This window comes from Henckelia pumila, chromosome 2 (assembly GCF_033568475.1).
Source record: "Henckelia pumila isolate YLH828 chromosome 2, ASM3356847v2, whole genome shotgun sequence".
NCBI classification, from domain to species: Eukaryota; Viridiplantae; Streptophyta; class Magnoliopsida; order Lamiales; family Gesneriaceae; genus Henckelia; species Henckelia pumila.
Window position 1 is genome coordinate 137,166,951 of NC_133121.1, and position 18,364 is coordinate 137,185,314.

The following is an 18,364-nucleotide window of genomic DNA, read 5'->3' on the forward strand; positions in this document are numbered from 1 at the left end:
GGATTATCTTATAGTGCTATGCCTCTCGGGACAGCGAAACAGGTTTTAGCCCGACTATTCGCCGGAGGTATGGTGTTATCCTGATAGGCCCGGACGGTGAGCCCGGGGTCATTTCAGGGGCCCAGGTATGCAAAGGCCCGTGGTAATTCACAAGCCATGCACATAAAAACCCGGGAGATCCATCATCTCGGTATGCAAAGATGACCTACCACCCTGACACCTAAACACCCGGGTAATTCAAAATCCCGATAATCAACAGGGAATTCAAATACGCAAGGTGACAAAAAGCCAAAGAAAATCAAATAAACAACGAAAAAGGGGAAAGAATATTCATTACTCAATGTTTTTTACAAAGAAAGAAAAATATCCCTAGAAACGTATTAAAACAAGAGATAAGGACACGCCTCGGGCACTCGTTTTTACTTTTCTTCAGGAGATGTCTCCTCCCCGGTCATGGAAGAAGAGGGCAGGGATGCAATAGCTCGATGGATGTTCGGGACCCCTTCTTGACTTAACCCGGCCTCTTCGTATTGCACAGAACATAGGTCGAAGCCCTGAGCAAAGAAGTCAAAGGATTGGTCTATCACCATCTTCTTGAAATCTTTTGAGGCCAGAAAAGCTTCCTTCCGCTGAGACTCGGTCATCAGCTGCTTCTTCAAAGAGGAGTCGGCATCCTCGGCTAGTAGGCGAGACAGGCCCGCCTCTGTCCAAGCGGCAATTAACCCTGCCTGCATCTTCTCTATCACAGCCTGACGCATCTCCGTCTCTCGCCGGGCAGCATCCGATAAGGCCAAAGCCTTGTTAGTCTCCTCTCGGTCTTCCCTCAGTTGGTTTTGAAGAGCCTGTGACGCCTTTAGATGGATCTCTTGGGCGGCAGCCAGCTTTCTTTGCCATTCATCTTGGGCCTGGGTAGCTTCCACCCGGGAACTCTCCAGTGCCGAGCGCAGAGCACCAACCTCGGCATCATGCATCCCCTGTAGCCGGGCGGCGTTAAGGCGAAGCTGGGCCATGCGCTCCTCGAAAGAATGAGTTTTTTCTCTTTCCCGGTGGAGGACGGAGGTTGTTTCCTCCAGAGCACTGGCTAGCATGCATAGGCCCTACAGGACAAAAGTGGGATGAGACAAAGGAAGCAAGGAAAGAAATAGGACACTGGACCCGTACTCACCGTATAGGCATGAGATAAGCCTTCGGAGAACTTGGAGGTAGCACCCCGCACCGACAGAGATGTTCTCTCCTCGGGTGAAAGCAAACTTTGGACCACTGCAGCCTTCGAAGAGGTGGTCCCTGTCAGGAATAAGGGAAATCGAGAGTTCCAAGTAGAGGAATTTACTCGGTTCCCCCAGGCGCACCCCATGTGCTCCATGCTGGCCGAGGGGATGTCCCAATTCGAGGCTAGAGACCTGTCGGGCTTAGCCGGGAGAGTTGGAGAAGGAGGGACAGGGGCAGTAACGTCCTCCGGGTTGCTCAGAATGATCATGTCAGGGTCCCGGAGAGCCTTCCTCTTTTGCTGGGAAAGCGGAACTTCATCCTCCAAATCCTCAGCCGAAAGAGGTGGGTTGGGCTGAGAGGAGATATGGGAGGAGGCTGGTACCATATCCGCCAAAGCCCCATCATGGAGGAGTGAGAGAGAAGCAGGGAGGAGAGAAGTCTGGATCGGGGGCAGGGATACAGCGGTAGGCAAGCGTGGAGGGCCGGAGAAGGCAGCACGGCTCTTTTCCTCCTCCCTGGCTTTCTTCCGCCTTTCCGCTAAGGCCCTGGTTTTCTCCTTGGCAGCCTGCCTTTCTATAGCTCGCTGGGCAAACTCCTCCCTCATCACGTCCGACGGATCTGCCACAAGAAAACAATATATTAGGGATAGGATGCAACAAACAAATCAAAACAAACGACAGGAAGAGAACCATAACTTACCAGGTTGAGCTCCCGGAGCACCGTAAGCGTCAATCACCTGGTTAAGGGGATCTTCCACCCGGGTACTCAACCCATAAGCTATCATATTCTCATGCGTTAAAAGGACAGGGAAAGAGAAGTTTTGGTTGCCCACTAAAGCCAGGCTGCGAACGTAGGGCTCCTCAACCTTATAGTTTTCAGGGAGTTCAGGTTGAGGGGGAAGGGTGGACAAAAATCCGGTCCTAAAAGAGAAGGGGACCGGGGGGCGGATAAAGAAGTACCTTTCTTTCCATCCCTTCAGGGAAGAAGAGATATCGGAAAGGAAGCGAGCATTCTGCCGGGCGGCCAAAGAAAAGGCCCCCTCGTTAAAACGGAAGGATAGAAAGTAGTGAAAGATGAGGGGGGTGATGGCTAAGTTATGCATTTTGAAAAGAATGTAGGTGGGTGCCATAATTCGGAAGGAGTTCGGATGAAATTGGTTAACCGGAACTCGGAAAAATTCGGCAACTGCCAGGTAGAAAGGAGGAATGGGAAAGCGAAGACCGCTACGGATTTGATCCCGAAAAAAGGTATGACAACCCGACAGAGGGATATCGGGTGTGCTCCCTGATAAGGGGCGAAACAAAGTATAAGATAAGGGGATTTCTCCCGAGCCACGCAATTCCTCCGCCGCCCCCTGCGATAAGGTGCTGGGAAGATGGGTGAACCATCCTAGGGTTGGCGGAACAGAGGCAAGGGGGGTGGGGTTCTGCACTTTCTTTTTTCCTCTTCCCCTCGCATTGGAGGACGAGGCTACAGAGTGTTTTGCGCGGGAAGTTTTTCTAGAAAGGCGAGGTCGGGAAGGAAGAGCCGAAGCGGAACGGGCATCGCTCGAGTCACCGCTAGGCTCTTCGTCTCTAGGCGAGCCTTTGGCATTCGCCCCAGAGGTAGAGGGCGTACCAGTAGACATGAAGGAAAAAAGAATACTTACGTAATTACGAGGCGAGTGAAAGTGTGCGGGAGACGAATGACGGAAGTGGAAGCGAAGGACGGATAATCAGAGACAATCGCGCAGGGGGGGGGGGGGGAGGCAATGAGGAGGTGAAGAGAAGCACAAGTGCTGGAGTATTAATAAAAGGTCTGGGCAATCTAAGCCGTCTATTTTGAATTGAACGGAAGAAATGCGCAAAGCGTGCTTGGAAAGCTAAAGCGACCTCTGAAAAGATCTCTGACAATGCGTACTACGAAGCATTTAGGGCTGACGTGGAGCTCAGTGTACCACACAGGACCACCGGGGAAGGGCCATACTAATCTCTCGGGACAGCGAAACAAGTTCTAGCCCGACTATTTGCCGGAGGTGTGGTGTTATCCTGATAAGCCCAGACGGTGAGCCCGGGGTGGGCTTGCAAGACGGGAGCCCGGCGTCATCCCGATAAGTCCCGGGTGATGGGCCCGGGATCATCTCCTAAGCCGGGAACCTAAGAGCTCCTTCAGGGGCTCAGGTATCAAGGATAAATACCCGAAAACCAGGGGCCCGTAATACTCGGTGTGCCCAGGGTCATTTCATATAAAAAGAAGCTCATACCTCCTTTACGTGTGGCAGACTCTTACTGCAAATCAAATCATTAGGCAGCATGGCGTAACAGTATGGGCTCGGCATGGGCTCTTCCTAGTATTACGGGGGGGTCAATCCTACGTGACAACTATCCCATCACAAAAACAGTTGTCAGTTGGGCCATGCTGGGCAATCATGGAAGAGGCCGGGTCAATGCGTATAAAAAGGAGGCCCGTTACTACAAACAGGCATGAGAAAAAAATAGAAGGAAAAAACAACAACTCAAAAAAAAAAAAGAACTTACGCCTGGATATTCATTTTATGATGTTCGCATCAAACTACAACACGCTTCAAGCCACATTTTCACTATGATACGAGAGATGCATGTCTGCGTTTAATGGCCTTGGGTGATTGACAACAGGCAGAAAATTTTGCTTGCCAGGCTTGGATAATCTGGAGTGAGCGATGTCGGATCACTCACAGTAGCAAAACTCCTACTCTGCGCTCATCGGCGGCCCTCAGAGTTGCATTTTTGCAGGATTATCAGATGGCTTTAAAGGAGCTTGCTGTACCAAATATCTTGGCAGTCTCGGCCATTCCAATACATTGGATCGCTCCCCCTGAAGAACATTTGCGCTTGGATGTAGACGCAAGCTTTGATACTACTAGGAATTGTTGTGGTATTGGATGCATTGTTAGGAATCACTTGGGCCAACCTTTGGTGGCAGTTGGAAAGACTTATCCGCTACCTCAATATGTGGTTATTGGAGAATTATTGGCAATTCGAGAAGGGCTTCACGTGATCCGGGATAAAGGATTAAACAAGGTGCTTATTTTTTTAGATTCACTTTTGGCAGTGCAAGCAATCACATCGCCATTAAGTGATATGAGTTATGCAGGATTATGTGCTCAATAAATTAAATCGTTGATTTCTCATTTAGATGTTGTTTATGTTTGTCATGCTAGGAGATCTGCCAATGTTGTGGCTCACTCCTTAGCTAAGTTTGGTTGTTCTTTCCCTGCTCATTTCTGTTGGATGCCTGGGAATTTGTCTAGTTGGCTGGTTAATCTTGTAATAAATGACTTTTAATTATCGTTAATAAAGATTACAAATTTCCCGTCAAAAAAAATTACAACACGCTCCTCTCAAAAAAAAAGAAAAAAAAAACATGCCTAACGAACAAAGGAAGAAAATATGAAAAAGTGAAACGTGACGATGCTTAAATTAATTTCCTTTCTATAAATTTTTTTTTACAAAAACATTTCTGACATATATATAATACATTTCTTATTTCCGGTCAATTCCAGCATTAATATTAATTACGCCAATATTCCAAACTTAGATAGATTCCAAATATACAGCTCCATGGCTACATAAAGCTTTTGAATTTATTCAAGTTTAGGCAAATAAATCTGAGATTTAAATATATTTAAATACCAGATAAATAAAACATATATTACTTTCGAGGGTAGATGTCTACATTTTGTCTGTTATTTTTTGTACCATTCTATTGTTTCGATGTTTACTATTATTGTTAATATTTGACAAAAATATACAATTGACTTGTAAATCGAACAAATTTCGGGGTTGACCATGAGATTGACAACGTTGCTCTGTTCTATTGTGCAAATTTGCGTTTATTTGTGTCGCTTATAATCAATTAATAAACTTAATCGTTTATTTGTGTCGCTTATAATCAATTAATAAACTTAATCGTATATACGTCGTTTTCAATTTTTTAATATTTATTTTAGAAATCAAAAAAATAATAATTTTTTTTATGACTTGAGAACTCGCAGCTGCTATTTTTTGGTGCACTCGAGTAATGAGGATAAATTTCCATTTCATTATATAAGGACAACCTATTCACTCGCATTATTAATCGGGAAAAAAGAAGAAGGAGGGTAAATTGAGCAAGTTTAGAAAAGTGAAGACAATAAGGTAGAAGCCAAATGAAGCTTCGACCACATGGGGAAGGACTAAATGATTAGAAACAAGGCATACTAATTAATTACAAGTAAAATTGAAGGCACGTCCAATTATGACACAGTTTAATCTATGTCTAGCATTTATAATTCGAATTATTATATTATGATTTTATAAGAAACCAAAAAAAAAAAAAAAAAAAGAAAAAAAAGAAGAAGATAATTTGATTTTACATGTAAAAAGTGGGATGCACATGGGGGAGTTGAAAATTAGAAGATTCATTTAACGATGTGACAAGCCACCTCCAAGACATTCTTCACTTTTTCTATGTAGTAAACTCTCATACCCTTCTGGTAAAAAAAAACACTTTGTGCCACAATTTTCTTTTGTTATTGTTTGGTATAAAAAAAAATGAGTTATTTGCATCAATCACCCCTATGAAATATCGAAAATGCACATTCCTTTCATGTGAAATTTTAATAGACATTTTCAACCTTGACCTTTTAAAAAAATAGCACACTCGCCCCTTCAGATGAGTGATTGTTGCGCACGCGCCCCTCATGCGATTGGGCAAAGATTTTGATTTTTTTTTTGTACCAAATCCCCATATGAAATATTAAAAATGCATATTTGACCCTCATGAAAATAATTTTTAAATCTATTAAACCCATAATACACAATTTTTAATAAAATCCAATTATAAATATTTAGAAATTTTTTTTTGTTTTATTAATTTTTATTTTTTTATTTTAAATGTATTATCATTAATTAATTATTTTCTAAAAATATTATTATTTTATCTTGTTATCATTATTTTATTAAATTCACTTCGTATTTTCAATTTTTTTATTAAACATTCATTCATAAACAAGTATTTAAATAATTTCAAGTACCAAAATATTGAACTAAACTGATAAGTTCAAACATATTATTTTTTGATTTAGAAATATATATTATTGAACCAAAATTTAATTTTTTCAAAAAATATGCATTGCACAATTTGTAATAAATAATAAAAAAAATAACATGCTTATATAATTTTAAATCAAAAAAATAACATTCATGAACTTATGATTTGGTTCAATATTTTGGTATTTTTAGATATTTAAATCCTTATTTATGAATCATGTTTAATAGAGAAGTTGAAAACACGAAGTTATTTGATAAAATAATGATAACGAGATAAAATAATAATTTTTTTTAAAATAAATTAATTATAAATTTAAAATTAAAAATAAAAATAAATAAAATAAAATAAAAAAATATTTGGTACTTATCATTTACTTATCATTTTGATTTAATATTTTGGTACTTTTAGGTAATTAAATCTCGTTTATGAATGCATTTTTAATGGAGAAATTGGAAACAGGAAGAAAGTTTAATAAAATAATGATAATAAGATAAAATAATAATATTTTTTAGAAAACAATTATATAATCATAATAAATTAAAAATTAAAAATAAAATTAATAAAACGAAAAATGTTTGCTAAATATTTTATATTTAGATTTTAATAAAAATTGTGTATTATGAGTTGAATAGATTAAAAATTATTTTCACAGGGGTCAAATATGCATTTTTAATATTTCACAGGGGTATTTGATGCAAAAAAAAATATCAAAATCTTTGCTCAGTCGCATGAGGGGCGCGTGCGCAACAATCACTTATCTGAAGGGGAGAGTGTGCTAATTTTTTAAAAGGTCAGGGTTGAAGATGCCTATTAAAATTTCAGAGGGGAGAAATGTACATTTTCAATATTTCACAGGGATGGTTGGTGCAAATAACTCTAAAAAAACATATATATATTTTTAGGAAAATGAAATAAAATTTGTTTAGACAACATGCAATTGGTATACAAATAGTTAAATATGGAGAATTGAACAAAAAAATCATTTTTTTTTTTTTAAAATTTGGATTCTTGGTCTTTTGGACGTTCATCGGGTTGGATTGATCCGAAGTCGTGTCGGATTCAACGAAAATCACTCCTAGCATATATTGTTAATTATAACACTCAAATCAAATATATATATATAGATTTTTTTTGAGAATATATATATAGATAAACACCATAATTTATTTTATTCAAAACAGGAGATATTGCTCGAAATGAAATATAGTTTATTTTTTTAAAAAAAAAAGTGTAATATTATTGTGCCTGCATTTACGGAGAATTGAGAATGAACGAACATTAAACACTTGGGTCACTTGGTCCCTGTTAAGAACATGAGTATCGACTAGAAGTAGGATAGTGCTCGTGTTGAGAAGCTCGAGAATTGCGTGCATCATGTGGAGCCCATTCCAGTATATGATCTTATAGATGCTATAGGGAGCACAACTCCTTTAGTCCGAAAGTTTAAACATCACACGTCAAAGAGAAGCGCCGTGGATTCCATCATATATATATATATATATATATAGTTTTGTTATGGTGTCCATCAACTTGTTATGTTGTCCACCAATAATGCTCACCTCTGTGCCCACTATGTACAAGTCATGAGTTGACTCGTACAATAGGTAAGTTAACTTTTATATGGTGGGCACATAGTTGGACATAGTTGATGTGCACCATAGCAAAACTCTATATATATATATATATATATTTAAAAAAAAACACTAAATCAATTTTATGATTGAAATGTTCGAATGAAAAAAGATGATGCCATGGGACAGCGGAATGGGGAGGTTAATGTGTTCAAAAGCACAATGGTGAATTTTGTCGCATGTATCTAAGTGGGGTTGTGTTTGTATCCTTGTATAAAATTTAAGAATCATAGCCACTTCTTGCGCCTAAACTTCCGTTGAACGTAAAGACCCCAATTCCATTCCATTTCTAATCATTACTTTGTACGGTACATATAGTTGCTAATTGAATCCTATTAAACTTTACTAGCGTTTATATACTTATTTTTCAAATGAATTATGATCTAAAGAGCCCAAATTTTGCCACTTGATATTCCAAACTGTGATATACATTTGGCTTAAACAAACTCTGTTTGCTCGAATTATTAAAAATTAAACACACTTTCATAAAAAAATTCGATTCATATTTTTTTAATTTATAAAAAATATATATATCTAGTCAGTAAAAATTAGTAAAGAAAATGCATGGTTTAAAGATCAGATAAAATTCCTACTAAATTGTCTTTTAATATTGTACAGACGACAGACAGTGTGCATACCATAATTAACGAGGTTTAAAAACTAAACGTCCTCGGTCAACTAATTATTGTATAATATAAAAAGTAGTTAATTTCACAACTGGAGCCCACAGGATCCATTAAAACTGAAATGCCATTGGATGTGATTTCCACCTACTTCTCCAAATTTATTGTCATTTGTTGAATATAATGTGATATTCCGAAAATTATATTTAGGGTGATATGTGGAAGCCTTTTTGGTAGAATATTTATTAAAATTGATCTATATTACACAAATAAACATTTTATTATAAGCATTTTGACATTTAAAACAATAACATATTAGGATAGGATTTGGGATATATAACAAATTTTCTTTGTGGAATTTACCGGAAGGCGAAAAGAAATGTGGATGTACAAAATTGGACAGGAAATGATGGGGAAATTACAGTAACTGCCACTGGCACTCTTTCATAAATAAATAGTCCCTTCTGCCTGCTGCCATTCATCTCTCATCCCCATTTCCTTTTCTCCAACCGTATCTCTGCTTTTTTTTCCCTCTTCCTTTTCAACTACCGAAACCGCGTTTCTCTGCCATCTACGGAGGGAGAAGATGGCTTTAGTCGTCGTGTTCATGGCCTGCATTGCTTCCCTGATTTCCGTACATCCGACGGAAGCCAAGATCCCGGGAAATTACGGCGGAGGAGGGTGGGAAGGAGCTCACGCGACGTTCTACGGCGGCAGTGACGCCTCCGGAACCATGGGTACGTGACCCCATTAACGTTTACAGTTCGTGAAAGCAGTTTTCACGACCATTTTCTCATACTTTTTTTTTTTTCATTTTTGTTTGCAGGCGGGGCTTGTGGGTATGGGAACTTATACAGTCAGGGGTACGGGGTGAACACGGCGGCGCTGAGCACGGCGCTGTTCAACAACGGGTTCAGCTGCGGGGCCTGTTTCGAGATCAAGTGCGCCAACGAGAAGCAGTGGTGTCACGCCGGAAGCCCTTCCATTTTCGTGACGGCCACAAATTTCTGCCCTCCCAACTACGCTCTGCCCAACGACAATGGCGGGTGGTGCAACCCCCCGAGGACCCATTTCGACCTCGCCATGCCCATGTTCTTGAAGATCGCCGAATACCGCGCCGGAATCGTTCCCGTCAACTATCGCAGGTAAATTAATCTCCCCTCTCCCGACGTTTCTTTTTTTTTGTCTCTTTGCCTACCCACGTTCCTCTGTTTTTAGGTCATATATGTGTATGTTGTAAGGTATACCGTATATCCATAAAACGACACCGTTTGTAACGTTTTATAGTAGCCATGTGAGTGTTTGTTTGGATTCAGTATCCGGGCCCCAATCATCTTCGTTCTTCCACAGCCTATAAGATCTCGCCACGTCACACTGCGCACAGATCTGGTCCGTAGATCTTGCGTTTAGTCAAACATCAGAATCGAGAATGTGGGTCACAGTGTGAAAAGTACCCGCCGTATTCTACAACTCAAATCCCCTCGAACCAAATGAAATAACTCCATAATTAAAACCACATTCAATTCAATAATTAGAGTTTCTGCTTTTTACTTTTCGAAATTTGAATGAATATGGGTTGGTGTGGGTGCAGGGTTCCCTGTAGGAAGCAAGGAGGCATAAGATTCACAATCAACGGCCACCGTTACTTCAACCTGATCCTGGTAACGAACGTGGCGGGGGCGGGGGACCTGGTGAGGGTGAGCGTGAAGGGGGCTCGCACGGGGTGGATGAGCATGAGCCGCAACTGGGGCCAAAACTGGCAATCGAACTCCATTCTCGTGGGCCAGTCGCTCTCCTTCAGGGTCACGGGCAGCGACCGCCGCACCTCCACCTCCTGGAACATCGTCCCCGCCAACTGGCAGTTCGGTCAAACCTTCGTGGGCAAGAACTTCAGAGTCTAAGAATTGGACTACTTTGGCGCCAAATATTTCATCTTTAATTAGCAGCTTTTTAGTTTTTTGGGAGAATGGGAAAACTTTGTTCTTGTGTTGCTTCAAAATCAAAAAGGTGGTGCTTTTAACAAATTACCTCTAGTCTCTTATTATTTATGATTAAGGGTGAAGAAGAAAAATTTGCTGAAGCGGCTGCATAAATGTTGTGGCCCGCAGCTGATGAGGGTTCGGAGGAGTCTTTTTAAGCTTTTTTCTACATATAATATAATTTTGTCACTCAAACAGTGTGTAATTGTAATTTTTTAATGCAATATATATTATCATTATTATGTATTCTCTAGTCTTGTCCAGTAGTATTATGTTTGAATAGGCTGTTTCTTTTGATAAAGTAAAGATTTATGAAATCTTTTATACCAGTGCATGTAAAAGCATTATTTACCAAATTGGCTTATCTTCAGCGAATGGTCACCGAGTCCCAAGAAAATGTGATGGTGGGGAGCGGACAAAGCAACATTAAACTTTTCTCACGGAAACAACCAAAAATGCTTTAAATTATATTATAGGATCCTAAAACAAAATCAATGATATATCCGAAGAAAACAATTTTAGTTCATGGAAAGATTGTGGGAATTGGGAAGGAATTTACATGGGATACTCTTCAACATTGGATTCCATTTAGTTGAAAATGTGGGGGAACAAATAAAGTGAAATGCTTAGGATAGCTTGCGCATGGGATGAATGGTTGAATGTTGTTTATTTTTTCCGGAAGTATATTCCTAAGATCGAAAAATGAACATATAAATTGGTCTTTTTTTTTAAAGTGTTATAAAATTCTAGTAAAAAGGGCCCTTTTTGAATATGAAATCTCTGGGAGGATTTCGTTTTCCCTCTCTAATTAGTAAGCAACGCAGGTGTGTTCTTTTGTGTTAAATTAAATCTCACAATAAGCAAATTGACTTGTTAGGCATATATGAATGTGTTTCACATCTTGATTCTGATTCACTAATTTAAAAAATTAGAAATCGAGTATAACGAGTGATGGCATTTTTGAAACATATATTGAGAAAGAGAAAAAGGAATGCTGATGCAATAATTATGTCGTTGAAAATTTGGAAGTAACTAGTGGTTAAAATTTCGAAACAAAATATAACCCAAGAATCCGAGCTTTAGAAATTTGAGTGAATTGGTCTAATGAGTAGAGTCAATGGCCCACCTAAATGTCTTACATGTATTATTATTATTATTATTATTATTATTATTATTATTATTATTATTATTATTGTTGTTGTTGTTGTTATTATTATTATTATTATTATTATTATTATTATTATTATTATTATCTGTGACTGTTACTATTAATTAAGGTTAGAATTTTTTTTGAAAAGAGGTTAGAATATTTTGGTAACGAACTTCTTTGCAGTGTAGGGATAGAATATTGAAATCGTTTTAAAAATTCCAAAATATTTCTAATGTATTTTTTAAAAAATAATATTAGATTATAAATGAAATTAATCTAAACAATGTTACCCCAGATCTCGTACACTTTTCCTACAAAAATAAACTACCACATTTCTTTAAATCTCTCATCCAAATTAATATAGCCATCGCCTCAAATATTTAATAATCGAATTTATCGTTAATTTTTGGCATGTACTTCGTTTGCTAGTTATATATTAAACTTTTTTTTTTGGAGCAAAATTTATATATTAAAGTTAAACCTCCTGACTAACTACTTTGGTATGTTAAAATGAATTTTTTTTTTCAAATAAATTTCAAATATTGAGGAAATGTGAACTTTCGCTTTTCTTATTCACATTTTTTTCATTAATATTCAACTTCCAGCTTACATTTCTCTATCAAATTCAATTATGCTAGCATAATTTTGTGATGTAACTTAATTAAAAGAAATATAATAATTAAAATATTCGTAATACATATAAATTTCATAATATTTATGTATTAATTTACATCCAACACATGTATCCGGTGACGGATAGTCAGTATATAATTAAATATTAGCACTTTGTAGCATCCGTTGTGTGCTTGTACGGTCGTGGATTCATTTTATTATCATAATTAGTTTGTAGAATGAGGATAATTTCATAATTCAAATAATAATAATAATAATAATAATAATAATAATAATAATAATAGTGTAAGAATCACATATCAATACATACTTCAACTTTAATATAGTATAAGAGAGAAAATGTTTCTCAAATGAAATTGGTGATGGACTCATAATCCATGGATGCAGAAGGCTACGAACCAACCTGTTCTGTAATGGGCTAGCTTTTGGGTGGATATATACTAGGTCAACTTATTGGGCTGATCGGCATTAATTGAAACTGGCCCAATCTAGGCCATGCTACGGACCTTTTCACCACTTTCCTTCAATAAATTCTAACCGCCGACCTAAAAGAGTAAATAATAAGCTATAAAAAGTGGAAATTTTATCAAACAAAAATGAGCAAAATTAATACTTATAATTATTTCTAAAAAATATAAGAAAAATACAAATATTTGAGAGACTGTGAATGTGTGCACTTAAAATTGAAAATTCCTCCGATTTTGTTTTATTACCCAAAATTTTGAGTCACGACCTTAAATCTTGGAGTAGTCTTTTATCCCTAAAATATTTAGTCCCAAACTACTCCAATCTCACATGTCAAGTCATTTTATAGTTTTTTGTCCTCCAAACTTTCTTTATTTCATTTTTTCATTAAAATGGCCTTAGCTGTCGCACTCTGGCTTTTGGTTTGCCTAACTCGTTTCTTGGTCCATCATAACTATAATATATAATGTACGAATACACAATAAAAGCACACGACCTCGGCTATATTAATAAATTTCTTCGTGTAAAAAAAAAGATTGTTAATATATATATATTGGGTTTTGGTGTTTTTTTTTTTTTTTTTTGATATTAGGGATGGGAGTTGTCAAGTTTTGAACCCAAGACCTTTTCCATTTATGGGAGCATGGTGACACTTAGGCTAGAAGCCTTGGGCCGTTTTGGTGTTTTGAATAGCAAAAATTGTGTTTTGCCCATATAAGTTGGTTCTTTTTTGGCTCTTGTTGGTCATATTCAGCAGGATTGTAACCGATTCCATAAATTTATTGGATTTCTGAAGTCAGAGTTATTTTTATTAATCAAGGATTTTTTACATAGCTAGAACTATCTTCAAAAATTGCGATTGTAAGCAGTTTTCAACGTCATATCAACACTTCAGCAAATTAAAAGTAAAAATGAAAAAAATATCATCCGCCGTCTTAACTGGACCAAGGCTCGATTTTCATTATATTTTCATAATAAAAAACCAAAAATAAGCAAATTTAGAGAAGGAATAATGGACGATGGATGGAGTAGTCATGATAGGGTTAGTTGAAAAAGAACCCCAACTCTTTCAATGCATAATGGATCTATAGATCCGAAACTCTATGCAAAACTTTAACCCTTTGTTCGGTGGTCAAATACTCTTTCAAAATCTAACTATGCCGACGGCGGATGGAAGTGTGTTCATTTAACAACCCAATTCGATCCCATTTTACAAATAAAGAAAAAAAAAAAAAAAAAGATTGGGGGAATGAATTGACACACACGTGAACCCTTGTCACACCTATCTTCACATGCACACACAACACAACAAAAGTTAAACAAGAAAGCCACCTCAAAATCCTTATACACTTTATATATATATATACGGCATAATTAACTTATAAAACAAAATCAACATTTCCCCTGTCTGCCTACCTAGCTAGCTAATTCCTCTCCTCTCACCTCCTCCGATCCCATGGCTGCTTACTTCACAGTGTTATGTATACTGTTGCTGCAGTCTCTTGCAGTTTCGTCTGCTGTGTTGGCTGGTCTAAAGAATAATCATGCCGCCAGGGGGAACAATGGGCATTACAAAGCTCCGAGCCTTCAAGCTAATGTGAGTTCTTGTGATCTGTTTTCTGGGAGTTGGGTTCGGGACGAGAGCTATCCGGTGTACCAGTCTTCTTGTCCGATCATAGATCCTGAGTTCAACTGTCAAATGTATGGGAGACCTGATACTGATTACCTCAAGTATAGGTGGCAACCTAGCAATTGCCAGATCCCCAGGTGCGTACCTATGTATACATAATTGGGTTTATTCTTCGTGAAATATATTCTTGATTAATTTCTCCTATATATGATTCTTGGTGTTTCTTGCAAGCCATGTAAGAATATATAATTTCCCTTTGGGAAATGGTTCTAAGAAAGTCATCCAATGTATGTATGAGACGGGGTGCATGGGAGTGGAGACACAACTAACTAAAACAGAGGATTAATATTTAATTTGAATGGGGGTAATTAATTAATTAATTTGGTGCAGGTTCAATGGGCTTTATTTTGCGATGAAGATGAGAGGGAAGAGTATAATGTTTGTGGGAGATTCACTGGGAAGGAACCAATGGCAGTCTCTGGTTTGCATGATAGCAACTGGATTGCCAGCAACATCGCCCACACAAATTATAAGAGGAGACCCTATCTCCACCTTCAAATTTCTGGTCACGTTTCTCTATTAATGTCACATATAATATAATATAATATAATATGTAACATATGGTTAATTTATTTAATAATATTTTTTTGATGTATATGGTTGGGAGAGTGCAGGAATATGGGGTATCCGTGTCGTTTTACAGAGCACCATATTTGGTGGATATAGAGTCATTGGGAGGCCAAAGAGTGCTGAAATTGGATGATATCATGGGAAATGCCAAGGCATGGATGACTGCCGATGTGCTTTCTTTTAATACGGGTCATTGGTGGACTCACAAGGGATCTCTCCAAGGGTACGTAAATTTCTTTCTAATATTATTATTGTTTTTGTTCATTAATTTATTCTTGCATCAACATTTGACTCGAGCGTTATCATAATTTCAGTTCAAAATCAGTCATGTTATTCATATCTTTCATTTTATTATATCATCTCACGAGTCAAATGGTGATGGATCTAACAATCAAAAGTTGTATATATGTCTAAGATTACTTTACTCTAATTGAAACATATTTCGATATCCATTTTTCAAAAAACAATGAATGAATATAATAAATGGTTTATTTCAACACTTCGAACTTCATATCATAATCATGTACTACTCAACAAATACATGTTACTTCATTGCCTTTTGGCACGAAAGAACGTCGAATGACAGCTACCAAGAATTATTTTGTTCATAACTTTATTAGAAAATTCCAAATATATAAAGTGGCTATGACGTACATTATTATATATATAATATATACTTGGTGCAAAATTGGTTGCATGCAGGTGGGATTACATGGAAGCCGATGGGTCACTATACCAAGACATGGACCGGTTAGCCGCCCTGGAAAGAGGGCTCCGAACGTGGGCGAAATGGGTCGACTCGAGCGTTGACCCGACCCGAACCAAAGTCTTCTTCCAAGGCATTTCACCCACACATTACATGTACGTTTTCTCGTGCCTCATCTCGACTAAATTTATAAATGAATCATCGATCACACAAATTAATCAAAACTCCATAAAATTGACTAAAATTTAGTCTCTCTCTCAAATTATTATACAGTGCCAGCTTTATAGCATTATATATGCAACTGTTTCTGTCCTATACATCTGGGCCTGGAATACTTACACAAGATGATTCATCTTTTGTTGAGAGAGGACCCATTAGTGAGATGAAGCACTAATTGAATAATTAATGGTGGATGGGGTTTCCAACTTGCACGTATATATGGACCTACACTACTCTGAATTTCACCTACACTTCACACAGTATTCCTTGGGATTTATTTAACTAAATAATCAATGGTTTGACCATGATTTGAAAATATAATCTTCTCAATTTTTTTCTTTGCTTTATTTTTGCATTTTTTTTGTATTTAAAGGTCATTTTGTAAAATTTTTTTGAAGAAAAGTCATAAATAAAAAAAATTGGTTGATCAAGATCATTTTTCAAACTCTCTACCTAAACTTGCAGCTGCGGCTCTACAAATTTTATTTCGAATTACGATATTATTACATTATCGGTACATTATCCCCAAGGTTGATTAATTCAAAAGAAACAGGTCTACAATTATTGAGTAGATAAATTCAAGGGAAAATTAGCAACGTTTTTTTGTTATGTTGGTCAATTTAATTACACTCTGACTCAAAAATAGGTCTACTATGATACAATCTCACGGATGACTATTCCGAGACGAGTAATCTCAATCGGAGTGAAAATTAATCTTTTTTATGGGTAGTATAGAAGATTCTTTTCACACAAACTTGGTCAGTGAAACTGTCAATTTGACTAAATAGTTAATTATTAATTAGTCAATAGAATCGAAGGTTAAATTGAATCATAAAACTTGTGAAGTCAATCGAATTGTTGGGTATGCTGTATGTGTTTAGGTAGTGTTTGCAACCTCTAAATAAGTGATTATGAAAATTTTCTTTACAAATTTGTTAAATTTTTTTTTATAATCACTTATTGTTAAATGTTGCAAATACTACATTAATTATGTATATATATATTTTCGGTGGCGTGCTTTCATTTTGTGCCCGTGCCCCTCGTCTAAAGGAGACCAGCCTACGGACTTAATGCACTGAAATTCGGCCCCTCATTTCCAGCCATTCACGCTACTAATTTATTTCATCTTTATCCAAATAAACTTATAACTTATCACAATATTTATCTGGCTACGAAAAAGCACTCTTTACCGACAAAAACTGTTCTAATAATATTGTATTTTTAAGGTGGTTTTAATTATCATATTTTCATTTGCAATGAGAACGTGCTCCATATGAACATGTGTTTATGCTCTACTACAATTCTACTACATTTTCATTTCCATTTGCATCGAGAAACTTTGGTCTTGTATTTTGATTTCTTCGCAATTTTCGATTTCTACCTTGTCCCCTGCCGTCGTGTTTTTTTTTTTAAAAAAAAAAAAATTTATTTTTTAACTCTCTCGATGAAAAAAGACTAATTAACTTATCAAAAATTGAAAGATATAAGACTAAAATTCTATTTCGATAACATAGACAATCAAAACTGTAAAAACAAAAACACGTGATGAAAAGTGCAATTTGTCATTTGGAGTATATAATCCCTCAAAAGTGAAGTGTTAGGCTTCGTTTTGCTAACTTGATGCATGTGACAATGGACGCCTTTGATCCAGCGAGTTTGTTAGACGTCATAAATGATATTGACAGAAAATGTTTCATACAGATCATGGATTGGACCCATTATAATATAAGTCCAAGAAACTAGTGATATATGTGATTATAATGAACAAAGTTTTTTAAACAAACACATGATTATATATAATTTCCTGTTTGCAGCCCTAGCGACTGGAATGCATCGACATCCAAGAGCTGTTACGGGGAGACGACGCCCATGACGGGCACGGGGACGACATATCCTGGTCAGTTTCCAGATCAAATGAAGATGCTGGAAATGGTGGTTAGATCCATGAACAGGTCGGCCTACTTGCTCGACATAACGCTGTTGTCCGCCTTAAGGAAAGACGCGCACCCCTCGATCTACAGCGGTGACTTGACCCCGGAGCAACGTGCAAATCCCGACCATTCTGCTGATTGCAGCCATTGGTGCCTGCCTGGATTGCCCGATACCTGGAACCAATTGTTCTACACGGCTCTGTTCTTCAGGCACTAGTTACGTCGTAGCCGTAGCGATCGAGCTAGCTAGCTAGGTGGTATTCTTTGCTTATAAATATATTAATAATTTGTCATATAATTGTTGATATTATATGTGATCGGGAGTGAGGCCAAACTTGCCTCTTGATTTGCCTCGTGTAATATAATGTTGGTACTTAAGGTTGCTTTGCATGTGTAAGAAAGTGTGAGCAGAAGTTTCACATGATATTGTTGGATTGGTAGAATGGGATTGTGGAATCAAACATAGTAGAACGACTAAATTTATTCGTTGCAATGCTGTAAATTAAAAT

The 18,364-nt window shown here is 37.2% G+C and overlaps 2 protein-coding genes across 2 annotated transcripts; both read left to right on the plus strand.

Moving 5' to 3' along the window:
* Positions 1-9,008: 9,008 nt before the first annotated feature.
* LOC140878741 (expansin-A4-like) lies at positions 9,009-10,757 on the plus strand. Its single transcript, XM_073282357.1, has 3 exons — positions 9,009-9,249; positions 9,339-9,657; positions 10,104-10,757. The coding sequence occupies exons 1-3, from the start codon at positions 9,099-9,101 to the stop codon at positions 10,411-10,413; spliced, it is 780 nt and encodes a 259-aa protein (XP_073138458.1). The 5' UTR covers positions 9,009-9,098; the 3' UTR covers positions 10,414-10,757.
* A 3,251-nt stretch (positions 10,758-14,008) lies between these two features.
* Positions 14,009-18,343, plus strand: LOC140882054 (protein PMR5). The gene is made up of 5 exons (XM_073287799.1): positions 14,009-14,506; positions 14,760-14,934; positions 15,044-15,222; positions 15,702-15,860; positions 17,739-18,343. Exons 1-5 carry the CDS (start codon positions 14,196-14,198, stop codon positions 18,070-18,072), a joined length of 1,158 nt encoding a protein of 385 aa, XP_073143900.1. The 5' UTR covers positions 14,009-14,195; the 3' UTR covers positions 18,073-18,343.
* Positions 18,344-18,364: the final 21 nt, after the last annotated feature.